This window comes from Chiroxiphia lanceolata, chromosome 18 (assembly GCF_009829145.1).
Source record: "Chiroxiphia lanceolata isolate bChiLan1 chromosome 18, bChiLan1.pri, whole genome shotgun sequence".
Taxonomy (NCBI): Eukaryota; Metazoa; Chordata; class Aves; order Passeriformes; family Pipridae; genus Chiroxiphia; species Chiroxiphia lanceolata.
The window spans coordinates 3557142-3572241 of record NC_045654.1 but is presented as its reverse complement, the minus strand read 5'-3'; the positions used below and the strand labels follow the sequence as shown (position 1 = coordinate 3572241).

The 15100-nt window shown below is 57.6% G+C and overlaps 1 protein-coding gene across 3 annotated transcripts; it reads right to left on the bottom strand.

The window, feature by feature from the left end:
- Positions 1 to 4705: 4705 nt before the first annotated feature.
- LHX5 (LIM homeobox 5) lies at positions 4706 to 12382 on the bottom strand. 3 transcript variants are annotated; one of them, XM_032705662.1, is made up of 6 exons: positions 12152 to 12382; positions 10133 to 10356; positions 9387 to 9572; positions 8608 to 8885; positions 7236 to 7401; positions 4706 to 6191 (listed from the first exon to the last, which is right to left on the bottom strand). In XM_032705662.1, exons 1-6 carry the CDS (start codon positions 12322 to 12324, stop codon positions 5824 to 5826), a joined length of 1395 nt encoding a protein of 464 aa, XP_032561553.1. In that variant the 5' UTR covers positions 12325 to 12382; the 3' UTR covers positions 4706 to 5823. The 3 variants fall into 3 exon arrangements, with proteins under 3 accessions (XP_032561553.1, XP_032561554.1, XP_032561555.1); XM_032705663.1 differs by having other exon boundaries at positions 9387 to 9440; XM_032705664.1 differs by lacking the exon at positions 9387 to 9572.
- Positions 12383 to 15100: the final 2718 nt, after the last annotated feature.

Below are 15100 nucleotides of genomic sequence, written 5' to 3'. Positions count from 1 at the left end.
AGGCTGGGGACCGGTGTGGGGCAGAGCTGCTGAAATGGGGAAGCGCCAGTGCCCTCCCTGCAGGAGTGGGAGACCATCCTCATCCCTTTTTTCTTCCCCTCTCAGGCACCTGTGTGCCCCCATCCCTAAAAGCCCCGGTGCAAAATCCTCTTGGGCAGCAGGTCCCTTGATCTGCCTCGTTAGGAATAACGAGGTCATTAGTGGGGGATTAATGTGCTGGCTCGGCAGGGCTTTGAAGGTGCCAGGTTCCCAGCGGGACTGGGGGCCCCTGGGGCTCCGTGGGGTCTGCAGGGGGGTGGGATGCAGGAAGTCTGGGCTGTTGGGGTGCTGTTTGGCACCCCAAAATCTGGGATGGGTGCACTGGACAAGGCTGGGGTGGCAGAGCCTGTGTCCCCTGATGTCCCTGTGGTGTGTGAGCTCCTGTGGCAGGGGGAGCTGCTCAGGGGATCCTTGTGCCTCAGTTTTGGCAGATAGGAGATCTCCATCACCAAGTGAAGGAGCAGGAAGGAGGGACAAGCACATTGGTGCCAAGCACAGGGCATGCTGGAAATGCTACTTGTCTTCCTTTCTTTATTTTCTCAAAAGTGGAAACCCAAAAAGTTGTTAAATATCACTGCAGCTGCCACGGTGCTGTCACCCAGGGACTCTGGCCAAGGGAAGTGATGGGATGACAGCCTGGCATTGCCTTCCTTGGGGCAGGGATGGAGCCAAAGGAGCTCCACCAGGAGCAGGGCTGCCCTGGAGCTCTCATCTCGCTTGGTGCCTGTCAGCAAGAGTGCTCTCAGGGGAGCTTTGAGGCAGAGTTTGGGTGAAGGTGTCACTGAAAATCGGGACTAAAACTCTCTAACACTCTTTGTAGTATTAGAAAGCTTTCTTTGCACTTTATTTTCAGTGCCAGGCATGTGAGAGATAGCTCTTCCTGTCACACCCTTGAATTAGTGGTTTATTTTCATTATAAAGATGTTCAACCTGTTTCTTATAAGAAGGCCGGACTATGTTAATTACTTCTCTGAGTTTATTAGCATATTAATTATTTCCTCATATGGACTTGTTTGCCCTCAATTACCTAACTGAGAGTCCTGGTCCTGTTTGATATGGAGATGTTCATCTCCAGCCACAGCACTAAGCCCTCCAGTTCCAGTCTGATATGGGTTTGATAAGCAAGCCTGTGCATTCAGATACCCAGTGCATTAATCATAACTTTTAGCTCCTCGTTTGATAACAAGGGGACCAAACTCACATATTTTGGGTTCTGTTTTGTTGCTGTCTGCCTGGCAGTGGGTCAGAACTGAAGAGGGTGGGGATGTTCCCAGTGCACCCCATTTGGCTGTGTTGTGCCTGTGCCAGCTGCCTGTGCGGTGTCTCCCTGCTGGGATTCCCGGGCAACCTCTGCTTCCAGACTGATCCAGCTTGGCCAGAGGGACAGAGAAACCTGAGGGGCTGGGACCTTGCTCCAGATCCCACCTTTCTCCTCCTCACCCACTGGGACAGAAGGTAGGACTCACCCTGAGGGTGGTCACTGGGGCTGGGGGATGAGAAGGGGTCCCAAAGGAAAGGGGGGGGGGTCTCTGCCTGTTTTGCCTGGAGGCTGCAGGACCTCAGGTCTGGGCCACGCTCTGGCTGGGTCCTTGGAGTAACTCCTCTCCAAGGGGTGATCAAGGGGCACCTTTGTAGGGGTGTCATCCCTACTCAGACTCTTCCTGACCCTCCACAGGGTGGCTGGCATAGCTAGCTGAGGGGGCTCATCTCAGGGGGTTCACCCAGCTGGAGGGGCTGAGCCCCCCAGGATGTGCAGGTTGGACAGGTTTTCAGGCTGTTTAGGGGTGAGGGGCTTGGCAGGGTGGGTATAGTGGTGTGATGGCTCCTTTGGAGGCAATGAGTGGGCATTTGGGGTGTGCAAGCTGCCCTGGCTACACTGGGGGTCTGGATCAAATGGGCAAAGTCCTAAAATCTGCTGGGACCCGAAAACAGCAAATGCAAACCTTAAGGACCCTCCAAATATTTTGGGAGCTGCCTCTCCTCTTCCTCCATCTCCTCGGCACCCACATCTTGTCTCCTGGGCATTCAAGGGCTGATGGGATTTGGCTGCTGGGGCCACATGTCTCTAGGAGGACACCCAGCACTGTGTCTGGCTGGGTGAGGGGACAGGGCGTGCAGGGGGCACCTGGAGATACCTGGGATGTGGGGACCAGGAGGATGGAAGAGGGGGTGGCATAGCTTGTCCTGGGGCTCTGATAGGGAGACCCCATAAGTGCTCCTACATCCCAGAGTTGGGAAGGGCACTTGGGACAGGCCTGTCCTTTCCAAGGGGCTCCTGTGCCCTGCACCAAGACTGGGGTCAGCACAGGGGCTGTGGGGAGGGACTCACGACTCCACCACCTCTCCCTGGCAGAGCATCCATCACCAGGGCCATGGCAGCCCAGCCTGGTGGGGGCCAGAAGCCCTTCCACATTGTCTCACCTGTCCCAGAGAGCTGCCCCTCTCCAAGGCAGTGGGCACCAAGGTCTTCATGAAGCTGGAGAACGTCCAGCTCACGGGCTCCTTCAAGATCCGGGGCATCGGGCACCTCTGCCAGGAGGTGAGTGTGGGCACGGCATGGGCAGGGGGCTGCTCCTATTCTCATGGGGGACACAGCTATCCTCTCCCCACTTTCTCTCCTGCCTTTCAGGCTGCCAAGAAGGGCTCGACTCCTCCCACAGCCTTCTCCAGCACACAGCGTCCACGCAGGGATGGGGAAAATGAGATACGTGGGGCAGATGAACCTGGGGCTCACATTGCAGGCAGGGATGGAGTCGGGGTCCTTCCTCTGCTGAGAGCAGGAACTGGCGCCCACACATCCCACTCTTCCGCTGGGACATGCCAGGTATCCTCCCCTACAACCCCCAACCCTCCATCCCCCTCCTGTCCCTCCCCTGCTCCTCCCCGGGCTGTTTGGGCTGGAACTCCCCACCTCGATTAGCAAGCGCTCCCTCTCTGACTAATTGCTTTGCTACCGTCTTTATGCATTATTATTCTAATGATTATTAATTATTACACTCCTCTGCCGTTCCTGCCGTGCTGGCTGCGGTCAGACAAGAACAAGGCGCGTGGCCGCGCTTGTTACGGTGATTTATGGGCGGAGATCCCCGGCCGGGTTTAACAGTGCTGGTGCCTTCCCGGGACTGCTGGGGTGACGGGGACCCCAACCCCAGGGTTGGCTCCTGTACCCAGCTCTGGGCTGTGAGTCCCAACCAGTGAAGGTCCTCTGAGCCAGGGGATCATCCCTGCTCTTGGTGGCTGCTCCTGGTGAGCCCCGTCCTCCTGCACCAAGCCCCCGGGCGCCTGCGCTGCCTGGGATGCGGCAGTTTGGAGCATCATCCCAAATCCCTCCTGCAGCCTGTCCCGCCCTGAGTCCCAGAGATGGGGTACTGCAGCAGATTGAAAACAGCCCTCAGGTTTATGCCTTTAGTTTTTTAATAATAATAATAATAACGGTAATAGTAATAGTAGTAGTGGTTGCAGCAACCAGTGTTCACTCAGTGAATGACCTTGTGCTGCATTTTATACTCCTCAAAGTGACGCTGGGATGGGGTTACTTACCAACACATTGCCTTGTCCTCAAAAAAAACCCCCATTACCTGCTAACATTGACAGCCTGGAAGGGTTGGAGCAGAGGGGAGCAGCCAGCTGTGCTCCTGCCTCAGCTTCCCCACCTGTGAAAAGGGGAGAAGGTGCCTTGCATGGTGGGAGATTAGTGTTTTTGTGCTGGTCCCAGCTCCCGGCTGAGGGGTCCCTCGAGGCTCGGCCTGGCTTGTTGGCCACTCTGTTATTAATGCCAGTAATGGTATAGGAAGGATAAATTCCACCACTTGGCTGAACAGAGAAAATATGCAGAGAAGTGGCTGGCTTTCCATAAATCATCAGTGCTCCGTGCTACAACCGAGCCAGGACTTAAAATTCAGGTCAGGAGAGAGGGACTCTCGTAAGCCAGCAAGGGAAGGTAATTTATTCTGTTTATATCGTTTTACTGCAAGACAAGGGGGGGCGAAAACCTCTGCCATGATTTTGCATTTTAAATATTGGTTCAGAGCTGCAGCCTGCCTTGGACTTTTTATTTTTGTGCCTCAGAAATCGAGGGACAGGAATCATGAGAGAGGAGGGGGGTGAACTGGGGTGCTGGGGGAGGAGACCCCCCTGTTGCCCTCGGTGCCCCCTAGGGCGGATGGGGCAAAAGCTGCCGATGGCATCCCTTTGGGATGTCCCCTGTTGGTGTCCCCCTCCAGCAGCCCTACTGACCCCCATGGTTGCTCCATGGGGATGCTGTGCCAGCAGGGCTGTGGGTGCCCCTGGGCTGCCTGGAGGGGCCTTGGGGGGTTCAAACAACATGTGCCAGCCGGGAGAAAGGAATCGTGCACTGGGCTGTCTGTTGTGGGGGAAGGTGCTGAGCTGGGTAATGTGCCCCCTCCCAGTGCCAGAGAGTGGAGGAGTGGGGGAATGGGGGCACTGGGGTACCATGTGGGTGATGCAGCAGCATCACCTGGTACAGGGGCCACGGCACCTGTTACACCCAGGGGAGTGATGGGGGGCTGCTCCCCCAGACCCCACACAGGGCTGGGGGGGCAATGGTGGAGCAGGGCAGCCCTGCCAGCAGCGCTCGTGGTCTTGTCTTAAAAATAAAATAAAATAAAATAAAATGAAAGGGACAGGTGACCGAACAGTAGGTAACTAAAAGGTTTTTTATTCACATTGAACAACAAGAGCCATTCACACTAACAGCCTCTGCAAGAGGCAGCGGGGACAGGAAACCCACGACGCTTTCAGAAAACAACTTTTTTTCCTTTCCTTTTCCATTCTCCTTCCTTTTTTTATCGCCCCCTCTCTATCCTCTCACCCCCCTCCCCGGTGCCACCCCCTCCCTGCCTTCAAAATAGAAAAATTCGGAGCCTCCGATGACTAAAGTACAATAAATAATCAGTAAACACAAAAACATACTTTATTTGTTTCTCCTTTATACAAAATAAAGAAACTAGAAGCAAAAACTATAATACATCCTTAAATTGTCGGAGCCTCTGGGAATTATTGGGGTGGGACTCGGCATCGAGGCTCAGGTGTAATTTCTGCTGTTGTGGTTGAGTTGGTTTAGTTCTGGGGTTTATTGGTTTTTTGTTGTTGTGTTTTTCCTGTTTCTGCCTCTTTCTGGTGTCTTTTCCACCACGTGGGAGCCCAATCTCAGCCAGTCACTGGGGCAGCCCTGGGCCTGGCCCCCCCCCACGACCCCCCTTCTCCCCATCACCAAAAACCGTGTCCAAACCCACCTTCTCCTTGGGGATAAAATGGGAACAATAAAAATAAGGGCAGGGAGAGGGGCTGCGGGGGTTATTCCTGCTGTTCCCCATTCCCCCCCTCCCATGACGTGGCAGGGGACAATTAAAAAGGATGCTAATTAGCAGGGGGGAGCCCTGCCCCAGCCCCTCCTCCCCTGGTGCCACCGGGGCGGTGGGACCTGTGTCCAGGCGAGTTCAGCTTTGGTCCAAGAGGTGGTCCCGACACCGGCGGGGGTCTTCAGGGCTGGGCACCATTCATTGCTGCCCCCCCCAAGTACTGGGGGGAAGGTGCCGGGAGGGGGGAGGTAGCGGGGTGGCCCCAAGGTCCCGGGGGGTGCGGTGGTGGGGAGGACGGAGGGGGGATGCAGGGACGCGTTTTGGCACGGGAGGGGGCTCTTTATCCGACGGTGGTGATGTGATGCGCCCCGGGGCGGGGTGAGGGGAGGGGGGACACGCGTGGGCTGGGGGGACGAAGGGGGCGTTTTCCCCCTGCACACACACACGCGTGCCCACGCCGGGCCTACCACACCGCCGCCTCGCTGAGCTCCGGGTTCGGGTGCGACAGAGCCCCGCTGTAGCCGCTATTGCTGGACATGGAGAAGGGGGGGCTGGGCCCCCCGCTGAAGACCTCCCCCGGGATGGGGTGCAGCGAGCCGGTCATCCCCGGCTCGGGGCTGGGGGTGTCGGGATGCGAGATCATATCCGTGTACCTTTGGTTTTCTGAGGAGTGGTGTCCGCTTAGGGGGGGCTCCAAGGGTCCCAGGGGTGTGGAGCCGGGTCCTGAGTTCTGAAGGTAGCTGGAGTCGGCCGGGGACTGGGCTTGGGAGGGCGGCCCGTGGGGGAAAAAGTCATAGTTGCCTCCCGGTCCATAGTAGTCACCTTGGTAATCTGTGGGAAGGGGGGGAAAAGGATGGATCCTGTCCCCTGGGGACAAAGACCTTCCAAAATCCTGCTGCACCCCATCCCAGCCCTGTCCTGACCCCTCCAAAATATTGCTGGCTCCCAGGATGCGGGGCCCAAAGAGCCAGGTAGGACTTCGAGGCCAACCTGAGAAAAATAAGCCTGTCCTAAGGGCTGCCGTGCCCATCACCCTCTCCCTGCCCAGACTGGAGGAGGGAAAGGTGAGGAGCCCAGGGCTGGGACAGCTGAGGGGGTGAAAATGGGCTCCGTTTAGTGCTTAATTAATGGGGAAAAGTTATATATATATATATATAAAGGGAACGGGAATGAATATATATAAGGAGAATGAGGGCAAATAAATATACAATGGGAAAAATATGTAATGGGAAAAATATATAATATAATATGAAGAATATATAATAATATAATATAATAAGGAAAATATATACACAATGGGAAAAACATATATAATAGGGGAAAATATATACATAAAAGGAGAACACACACACACACACACACACACACATATGTATATAATGGAGAAATTATATGTAAGTTTAAGCAGCCTGGAAGGGATCTAGAAACTAACTTTAGGGCAGCAAGGGGTGCCTGAAAAGCCCCTGGTCAGATGGGAGGCTTTGAAAATGCGGCTTTTGTGGGGGGCTCTGTGGGGAGCGGGGGGAGAGGGAGACGCGGGGCCGCCCCGCTGCGCCCATCGCGTCCCGTCGGGGCTGCGGGGGGGGGGGGGCAGCAGTGACCTTCCATATGCTGCGGGCCCCGCGAGGTAATTGGAACAAATGCGGCCTGAAAGGGGGACAAAAGCCCCGCAGCTGGGGCTTTGTTCGCGGGAGAGGGGCCCCGCAATGCCGGCGGGGCGCGGGGGTGCGTGGACGTGGCTGCGGGTGCGGGGATGCGGCCGTGAGTGTGCGCGCGAGGGCGGGAGAAGCGGAAAATCCTTGGAGAAGCGCGATATGGAGGAACAAAAGGGGAAGGGGGACGCACAGGGCAGGGTCCCCGCGGCCGGTCCCTCACCTCCGTAGTACGTGTAGGGGGTCGAGCCGAGCATCTCGGACTCGTCGAGGCGGCCGCCGAGGGGCCGCATCCTGCGGGGGCTGCGGAAGAAGGCGTGTCGGCGGGCGCCCAGCGCGCTCAGCTGCTTCATCCGCCGCTCCTTCGACCGACGGTTCTGGAACCAGACCTGTGGCCGGGCCGGTGTCAGTGCCCACCGGGAACGGGGGAGCGGGGACCCCTCTGGGGCATGGACATCCCATCCCACCCCCTCCAAAATCCGGTCAGTGGAAGTGTTGGAAATCTTGCACCCACCCCGGGTTTTTCAGCATTTTGGGTATTTTTTTAGTGACGCTGAGCCCCCACTCTTCCTGCTGCTTATACCCCCAAAAAAGTGCATGAGGACCCCGCACCCCCCCAAATAACAAGGTTTATTAGAATCCTGCCCGTCTCGTCCCCACCTGCATCCCCACATGCGCATCCTCAGCCTGTCTGTCCCTGCAAAGGAGAGGCCAGCCGGAAAATACAGGAGGGAGAAATTTCCCCTGTGGATACGGGTAATAAGGGAGGAAAAGTGGGAAGGAGGAAGGGGGTAGGACTGTGGATCGCTGCAGAAGCAGGCGGAAAGCGGGAAGCGGGGAGATAAGCACCTGCGGCAGCAGACAGGGAGTCAGAACAGCCGGCAGCGAGGATGGAAATGAAAGGGAAAAGGGGAGATGCGGCCGCCTCTCCACGGACATCGCCTAATCCGAACCGCACGCCTCAGCAGCCTGGTGGGTTGTCTGGATTATTGTCCCGCTCCCCCAGGGATGGGGCAGCTCGGGAGAGCGAGCGCATCACACTCCTGCGGGACTTCTGCTCCCCTCTGCCAGGAGCCGGGAATCGCAGCTCCGCTACCGGCAAAGCCTGAGAGTCCTCCCCTATTAATGCCTCTATTAAAGCCCATTAATCCCTACATTTCCGCAGGGATTTTCTTCGCAGGGGCAGTGCGGTAAGAAAGTGCCGGCTGCCTGCAGAGAGCAATAGATGCTCCTTGCTCCCACAAGGCTGGAGCATCCAACTCCTGGTGGGCCGGAGATCCTGCTCGGCCCCACGGGAAGCCACGCAGGCTGACGTTTTGGAAATGGTTTTCATCCCTTCCCATGGGGTGGGTGTATTAAAGCACAGGGTGGGGGATCCCCGCTCACCCACGGGAGAACGGGGGTGGGAGCAGGGCTGGGCCTGCGGTGACACTCGCAAGGGACAGATGGCGTTCCCCTGTCCCCATTCCCTGAGGGAACAATCTCGGTGTCCCAACCCTTTTCCAGCACCTGCGGGAAACTGTCACAGCCTTGAACTATCTGGGCTCCTAGCACAACCCCTTCTCCTCCCTCCCGGCAGCCTGGGGCTCTCCTACCTGGATGACTCTCATGTTGAGGCCGGTCTCCTGGGCCAGCTGCTCTCGGATGTGGCGGGTGGGTTTGGGGGTGGCGGCGAAGGCAGCTTTGAGGGTCTCCAGCTGCTTGGCTTTAATGGTGGTGCGGGGCCCCCTCCGCTTGGTGCCCGAGTTCTGCTCCTCGTTCTCGTTGTTGGTGGTCTCCTTGTCCGAGGAGGTCGAGTTGTCCGTCTCCTTGGTGTCGTCCTGCATGGGGTCCTGGAGATCCGGGGACAAACTCCTGTCTGTACATGAGGACACTGTAAAGGAGACCCAGAGAGGAAAGGAGGGGGGCGGATGACTTAAGGGAGAGGTTGACCCCCCTCTTCTCTGCCCTCCCCGGCCCATCCAGCTCAGTTGCTTTCCAGGAGAGGAGTTGGAAGGTGCTGGAGAGCAGTAGGGGGTGCAGATGGCCTCTGCCCCCCTGATACCCCTAAAGCAACATCCCCCCAACATCACGCAGAGCTCCAGGCAAGCGCTGCCCGATCCAGCCCTGTGCACTGCGTCATGCCAGCCGGGGGGAGCTGGGGAGGGGGCGATCCCCCAGGCCCACCGCAGCCCCCCACACTCCCCCTCTCCCCCCTGCGCCTTTTACACTGGGAAGTGGGATGCGCCGCTGGGGAAAATGAAACTGGTCCCTTTCGGGGTTTGGGGGGTCCCCAGTCACTGCCTTGAGCCTGGCTCACCCTCCGCCCCCAGCCACCGATCCCTCCCCCGGGGACCCTGCAGCCAGCACCCCCCCAAGGCCAAGCTCTACTCGCCTCGCTCACAGCAGCGGCCCCACTGACTGGCGTGGCAGGATCCGGCCCCGGGTGCTGGACGGAGAGAGAGCCCACGGAAGGGGGTGAGCAGGGGCGCCCGGCATGGCTGGGACAGCAGGAGGGGGCCTGGCCCTGCTCTCCTGACGCAGAGACAGCTTCCAAGGAAGTCAAATGGGAGCTTTGCCTCTGGGTGAAAGGAGGCGAAGGATCAGGCCCACGGCGCGGGGGGACAGGGCATACTCGCAGGGGGGGCTCCGGGGCGGGGGGGTCTCCCGAGCCAGTCCGGAGGGTGGTCCTGGTTCCCCACCGCCCCGCATCCCCGCTGCCGTAGGGGCCGTGCGTGGGGCAAGAGCCAAAAGGCGGGGAGGGGGGGAAGAGCTCATCCCACGCGTGTCCGCATCCCTGGCGGGGTATCACAGAGGCTTCCGCCTGCTTTGAAAGCTTTCACCCCAAATCCCTCCCTCCCCCCGCGGATCAACTGGCTCATCCCACAAATCCAAACCTCCTTCCCGGCCAAGAGATGCCTCCACCGGGAGGTACCGGCAGCTCGGGGCTGCTGCCTGGCGGGCTCGGCGCTGCCCGCTCCTGCCGGTGCCGGTGGCAGGGATTACCGGGGGGGTCAGGCTGGCCGCGGGGTGCAGCCCCTCATCCCACAAATCCAAACCTCCTTCCCTGCCGGGAGGTGCCTCCACTGGGAGGTGCCGGCAGCAGGGACGGTGCGGTGCGGCGGGCTGAGCCGCTCGTACCTGAGTTGAGGCTGCCTTCCTTCAAACTGGGAGAGTTCAAATAATCCTCTTTGCAAACAAATTTGTTCTCGTCGATGATATAGAGTTCCTCGCCCGTGGAGAGCTGCTTGTTGCAGACCATGCAGGTGAAACAGTTCAGGTGAAAGACTTTATTCCGGGCTTTCCGGACGAGGTCGCTGGGGGAGATCCCTTGGGAGCAGCCGGCGCATTTGGTACCAAACCTCCTGGGAAGGGGGAGAAAAGCGAGAGCTGGAGCCCCGGCGGCGACGGGCTGTGTGTGAGCTGTACCGAATCCCCCTCCTCAAATCCCACCGCGGGAGCCCGATCCTCCAGGTCTCTCCCTGGAAGATTTGGGGGAGCAGGCGAGGATGAGGCGAGGATGAGGAGAGCCTTCATCCCCGCGCAGCCCCGGCACTGGGCTGCGGGGAGAGCTCGGGTCTGGAGTGATCCCCCACGAGCATCCTCGCCCAGATTTGGCCCCTGAAGGGACGGAGGGGAGGGGGGATGGCGGGGGGTCCTTTCGACGCTCCGCAGGGGGGGATTTCTTTTAAGCCGGTGCTCCCCGGGAGGGCAACGGAGAGCTCCGGCCTGAAAATCCCGGGGAGAAAACGGGGCTAATCACGGCCAAAGAGATGGAAAAAGGGAGAGGCGGGTGCGAGGGGCAGCGCGCACCCAGAACAACGGGCAGAGGAGGGGGCTGAGCTCCTCAAGGTAGCCCGGGGTCCCCAGCGCCGCGTCTGGTCCCCAGCCCGTCCCTCTCTCCCGAGGGGGAATTCTTCCAGGTCGAGGAGAACGCTTTGGAAATCTCCGATTATCTTTTCCTTCCCAGAGCGGGTTTGGGTTTTTTTTGTTCGTTTGGTTGGTTTTTTTGTTTGTTTGTTTTTTCATCAGGAGGTGCCTTCTTAAAAAAAAAAAAAAATATTTCCAGGGAATCTGAATCAGCTGGGAAAGATCTCCCAAGGTAAAAAAAAAAGGAAAAAGAAAATAGACGCAAACAAATAAAAAAAGCCACAAAACCTCCAAAACAAAACAAAACCCAAAACCCTACAAAAAACCCAAATAACCCCCAACAAAACAACAACAACAAAATAAAATAATTTAAAAAAACAACAAAGGAAAACAACAAAAAAATTCCACTAAAAAAGAAAAACCCAAACCAAACAAACAAAAAAGAAAAGAACAACAACAAAAAAAACCCCAAACCCCAAACCAACCAAACAAAAAAACCCCACAGAGACAAAAAATCTGCCTCCAGAACCGGGAGCGGGGGCTGTCGCTGCGGGGTTCCCGAGGTCCCCCTGGGCTGCCAGGCCCCGGGGCGCCAAGCAGGGTCCCCCCTTTTCCCCCTCCGGCCGCGGCACAACTTCTGCCTCCTTCGCTGCTCCCCGTGACGTTGATGTAGTGAGAACATTAGGAGTCATAAGTCATTTGCCCCCCCCCCCCCCCCCGTTCCCATCCCGGCCCCTAATTTCCTCAGCGGCACCTTATCGCGGTCATTAGGGGCGTTTAAGATGCGGGTCCCCTCGGGGGGGACGGTGGGGGGAGGTTTTGGCCACCGATTTCAGCGGGGCCTGTGGTCGCGGGAGGGGGGCGAGGAGCGCCAGGCCGGGTCCCGGAGGGGGGGGGACACACACACGGGGCCGCAGCCGCGGTGCCCACCGGGGCCTGACGCGACGGGGCGGGCGGCGGCACCGGCGGAGCGGGGCCCGGGGCTCTGCGAGGAAGGTCATGGGGAGATTGGGGAGGGGGGCACAGCCTCGCTGCCCCCTCCTCAGGCTGCAGCAGCGGCGCAGCGCAGCCGCCGGGTCCCCCTCGGGGCTTCCACGGGCCGGGCATTGCTGCCCCGTGGAGCGGCGGGGCAAGCTCGGTGTGGAGCCCCAGCAGGGAGGGACGGGAGGGGAGCTGAGCGCCCTAAAGCTCCGGGGAGACCCTAGGGAGGCAGCAGAGCCCGGGCTCGCTGTGAATCTCCGCGCCCTCCGCTGCCCGTTGGCGGGGTTGGAGTGGGGGGTGACGACTCACCTGAAAAAGTCATTTTTGCAGTAGAGTTTCCCTTCCCTGGAGAAGCATTTCTCGGTCAGGTTGCACTTGCACTCGCAGCACTGGACGCATTTGATGTGCCATGCTCTGTCCAAGACGTTCAGTAGGAACCGGTCCAAAATCGGCCTCTCGCAGCCCGCACAATGCACCATCATAACCTCCGCCGGGGGATGGAGACGCGCAAAAGGAGAAACCAGACCCGCGCCGGCACACGGCGGCGGCAAAAAAAAAAAAAAAAAAAAAAAAAAAAAAGAGGGCAAAACCCCCTCCCCGCTAACAGGGGAAAATAATAAAAAATAAAATAAAATGTAAAAAAAAAAAATGTAGGAAAAAAATAATAAAATAAAAAATTTAATAAAACGAAATTAAACGAAAAGAAATAAAATAAAAAGGAACAAAATAAAAGGGAAATAAAAACAAAATAAAAAAATAAAGCAAATTAAAATCGAATTAAATAAAATAAAAATTAAAAAAATATAGAAGAGGGAATAACAAAAAATTCAGGGGAGGGGAGCGGGGCGGCTGTCAAGTTCTTCCCCCTCTTCTCTCCGGAGCCTCGACGACGGGAGGGAAAAAACGACGCCCCCCCCCCCAAATAATCCAAACCACCCCCGAGAAATAATAATAACAATAATACTACCAGCCCCCCCAAATCCCCCTCCGGTGCCTGCGGAGCGGCCCGGGAGCCGCCGGAGCGGCGGCCGCGCTGCTGGCGGGCTCTGCGGCAGCGGGCGCGGCGGGAGGGGTGCATGAACCCCCCCCTGCAGCCGGCAGCCCCGGTGCCTCGCTGTGCTCCGCCGCCGCCGCGCCGCCACTCTCATGCTGTCCCCATCGCCAGCTTTGTCCCCCGCCTTAGTAATTCGCGCATCCTTATTCAGATTTGGTGACGTCGCGCGCCGCGTCACCCGGGATGCTGCCAATGGCGGGGCGGTAGCCATGGCAACCTCTTAATTTATAGCATATCTAAATTGGCTCCAGCCTTGTGCTTGGCACAGAGGGAAAAAAACAACGCGCCTCTATTGTTGAGGGTGCCTTGTACCTGGGCCGCGAAGTGAGTACGCACCTGGCTGGGGGGCCGGGGGGGCACCGCCAAAAATCCGCCGTCCCACAGTTTTTCCTTTGATTTTTTTTATTTTCGTTTGTTGTTTATTTCTTTTAAAGGAATGCTCGGGGAGGAATCGGGGGGTCCCGAGTTGCTCCGGGGGACGGCATCACCTGGTTTTGGGGGTTTATATTTGTTTCGTGCAAGGGGGAAAGATGGTTTTGTCTGGAAGAGCAACAAGTGGGGAAAAAAAAAAAAAGAGAGGGGGTGGATTTGGTGGGGGGGAGGGGTTGGTGGGGACGGGGAGGGGGCCGGGGGCTCCTTCCCGCAGCGTAGCGGGATGAAAAGTTCCCCCGGAGGTATGCGGGCCCCCCGACCGCCCCCCCGCCTTTGTCCCACGGGCCCGCCGCACCCCCCGCCCCTTCCCCGCTCCCAGGGGGGAGAGGGCGAAGGGGGCGGCCCGGGGGGCAGCGGGCGCTCCCCCCTCCCACACTGTGTTTTCTCTTTAATTCCAGGTGCGGCCGAGCTGTGACCCGCGGGAGGGACGGGGGGCAGGACCGGACCCGGCCGGGGGAGGTTATGAGGGGGGGGATCCAGCCTGGGGCCGGGGAGCTGCTGCCCCATCCAGGGGCTCCCAGCGGGGTCGGTGTGGGGGCGGCCCCGCCGCCTCTCCCTCTATTTCCCGGGGATTTAGGGAGGGGACGGGGTGGCCCTGGGGTCCGGCCGCGCGGGGAAGAGGAGGAAGGCGGTGGGGCAGGTAAAGGCCGGACCTCCATTCCCCTTCTCCGTCTTTTTCTCCAGCTAAAATCTAAAATTTTGTATATAAAAATATACATATATTTATTTTTTTTTTCTTCCTCGCTCCGGCCCGGAGCATTTCGCGGCAGCGGAGCATCCTGGAGCCGGGAAATCCTCCTGGTACTGGCAAAAAAAAATCCACCCTAAAATCTTAACAAACCCGCCACGGCACAAGGGTATCGGCGGGAAGTGGAGGACGTTTTGTACGTGCCCGTGGGCGTTTGTGAAAAGAGCGAGAATCGAATTAAGAAAATACAGAGAGAGAAGAGATTCGGGAGGGGGGAAAAAAAAGAGAAGGAAAAGGGAAATAAAGAGAGAAAACCCACAAAAAAATCACAGAAGGAAAAAGAGAAAATGTGTGCGGAAAAACATATAGAGAAGGGGAAAGGAAGTAAAAGAGAAAGGGAGATTGAAGAAAAACAAATCAACGGAAACCAAAAAGAAAAGGAAGGAAATAAGATGAAACGGAAGGAAAAACAACAGAAGAGGAAGGGGAAATAAAAGAAATGAAAAAAAGGAAAAAAGGAATAAATGAACGAAATTAAAAATAAATACAGATAAATAAGGGAAGAAATAAGACGGGGAAAAAATGAAGAAAAAAGAAGGAAAGAGGAAAATTAAACTGAGGAAAGAAATATAAAGAACGGCGAGAATGGAAAGGAATTGAAACCAAAAAGGAAGCGCGAGGGAAAAGCGCCGGACCGAGCGAGCAAGGAAGAGGAGGGAAAAGAAAAAAAACAAAGACAGAAGGAAAAAATCCAGGGAAGAGAGAAGAAAGAAAATTAAAACTGCGGCGAGCTAAAAAGGGGAGAAACGGGCAAGAAAGGCGAAGGCACGGGAAGGAGGAGGAGAAGGGACCGGATTCGCGACCGATCGCGGCCGCGCTCCCGTCGGGCTCTGCCCAAGTTTGCGGGATTCCCTGGGCTCTTCTGGGGCATTTGGAAGCCGCGGGACTGTGTGGGGATGTGCGGGGGCCTCTCTTGCCGCAGCCTGCACGGATTTCGGGACGAGACCCGAGGGCAGCGCGAGAGCGGGGACAGGGCACGGGGAGCGCCGGGAGCGCCGGGCAGGCCCCGCTCCGGCCCCGCACC

What these genes read in the sequence shown, in the direction of transcription:
- LHX5 (XM_032705662.1), bottom strand. Translation starts at nt 12,324, where the DNA reads ATGATGGTGCATTGTGCGGGCTGCGAGAGGCCGATTTTGGACCGGTTC. An exon ending in TGCAAAAATGACTTTTTCAG is followed by an intron (nt 10,357 to 12,151) that starts GTGAGTCGTCAC and finishes CCCCCTTCCCAG; the next exon opens with GAGGTTTGGTACCAAATGCG. An exon ending in TCAACATGAGAGTCATCCAG is followed by an intron (nt 7,402 to 8,607) that starts GTAGGAGAGCCC and finishes GCCCGGCCACAG; the next exon opens with GTCTGGTTCCAGAACCGTCG.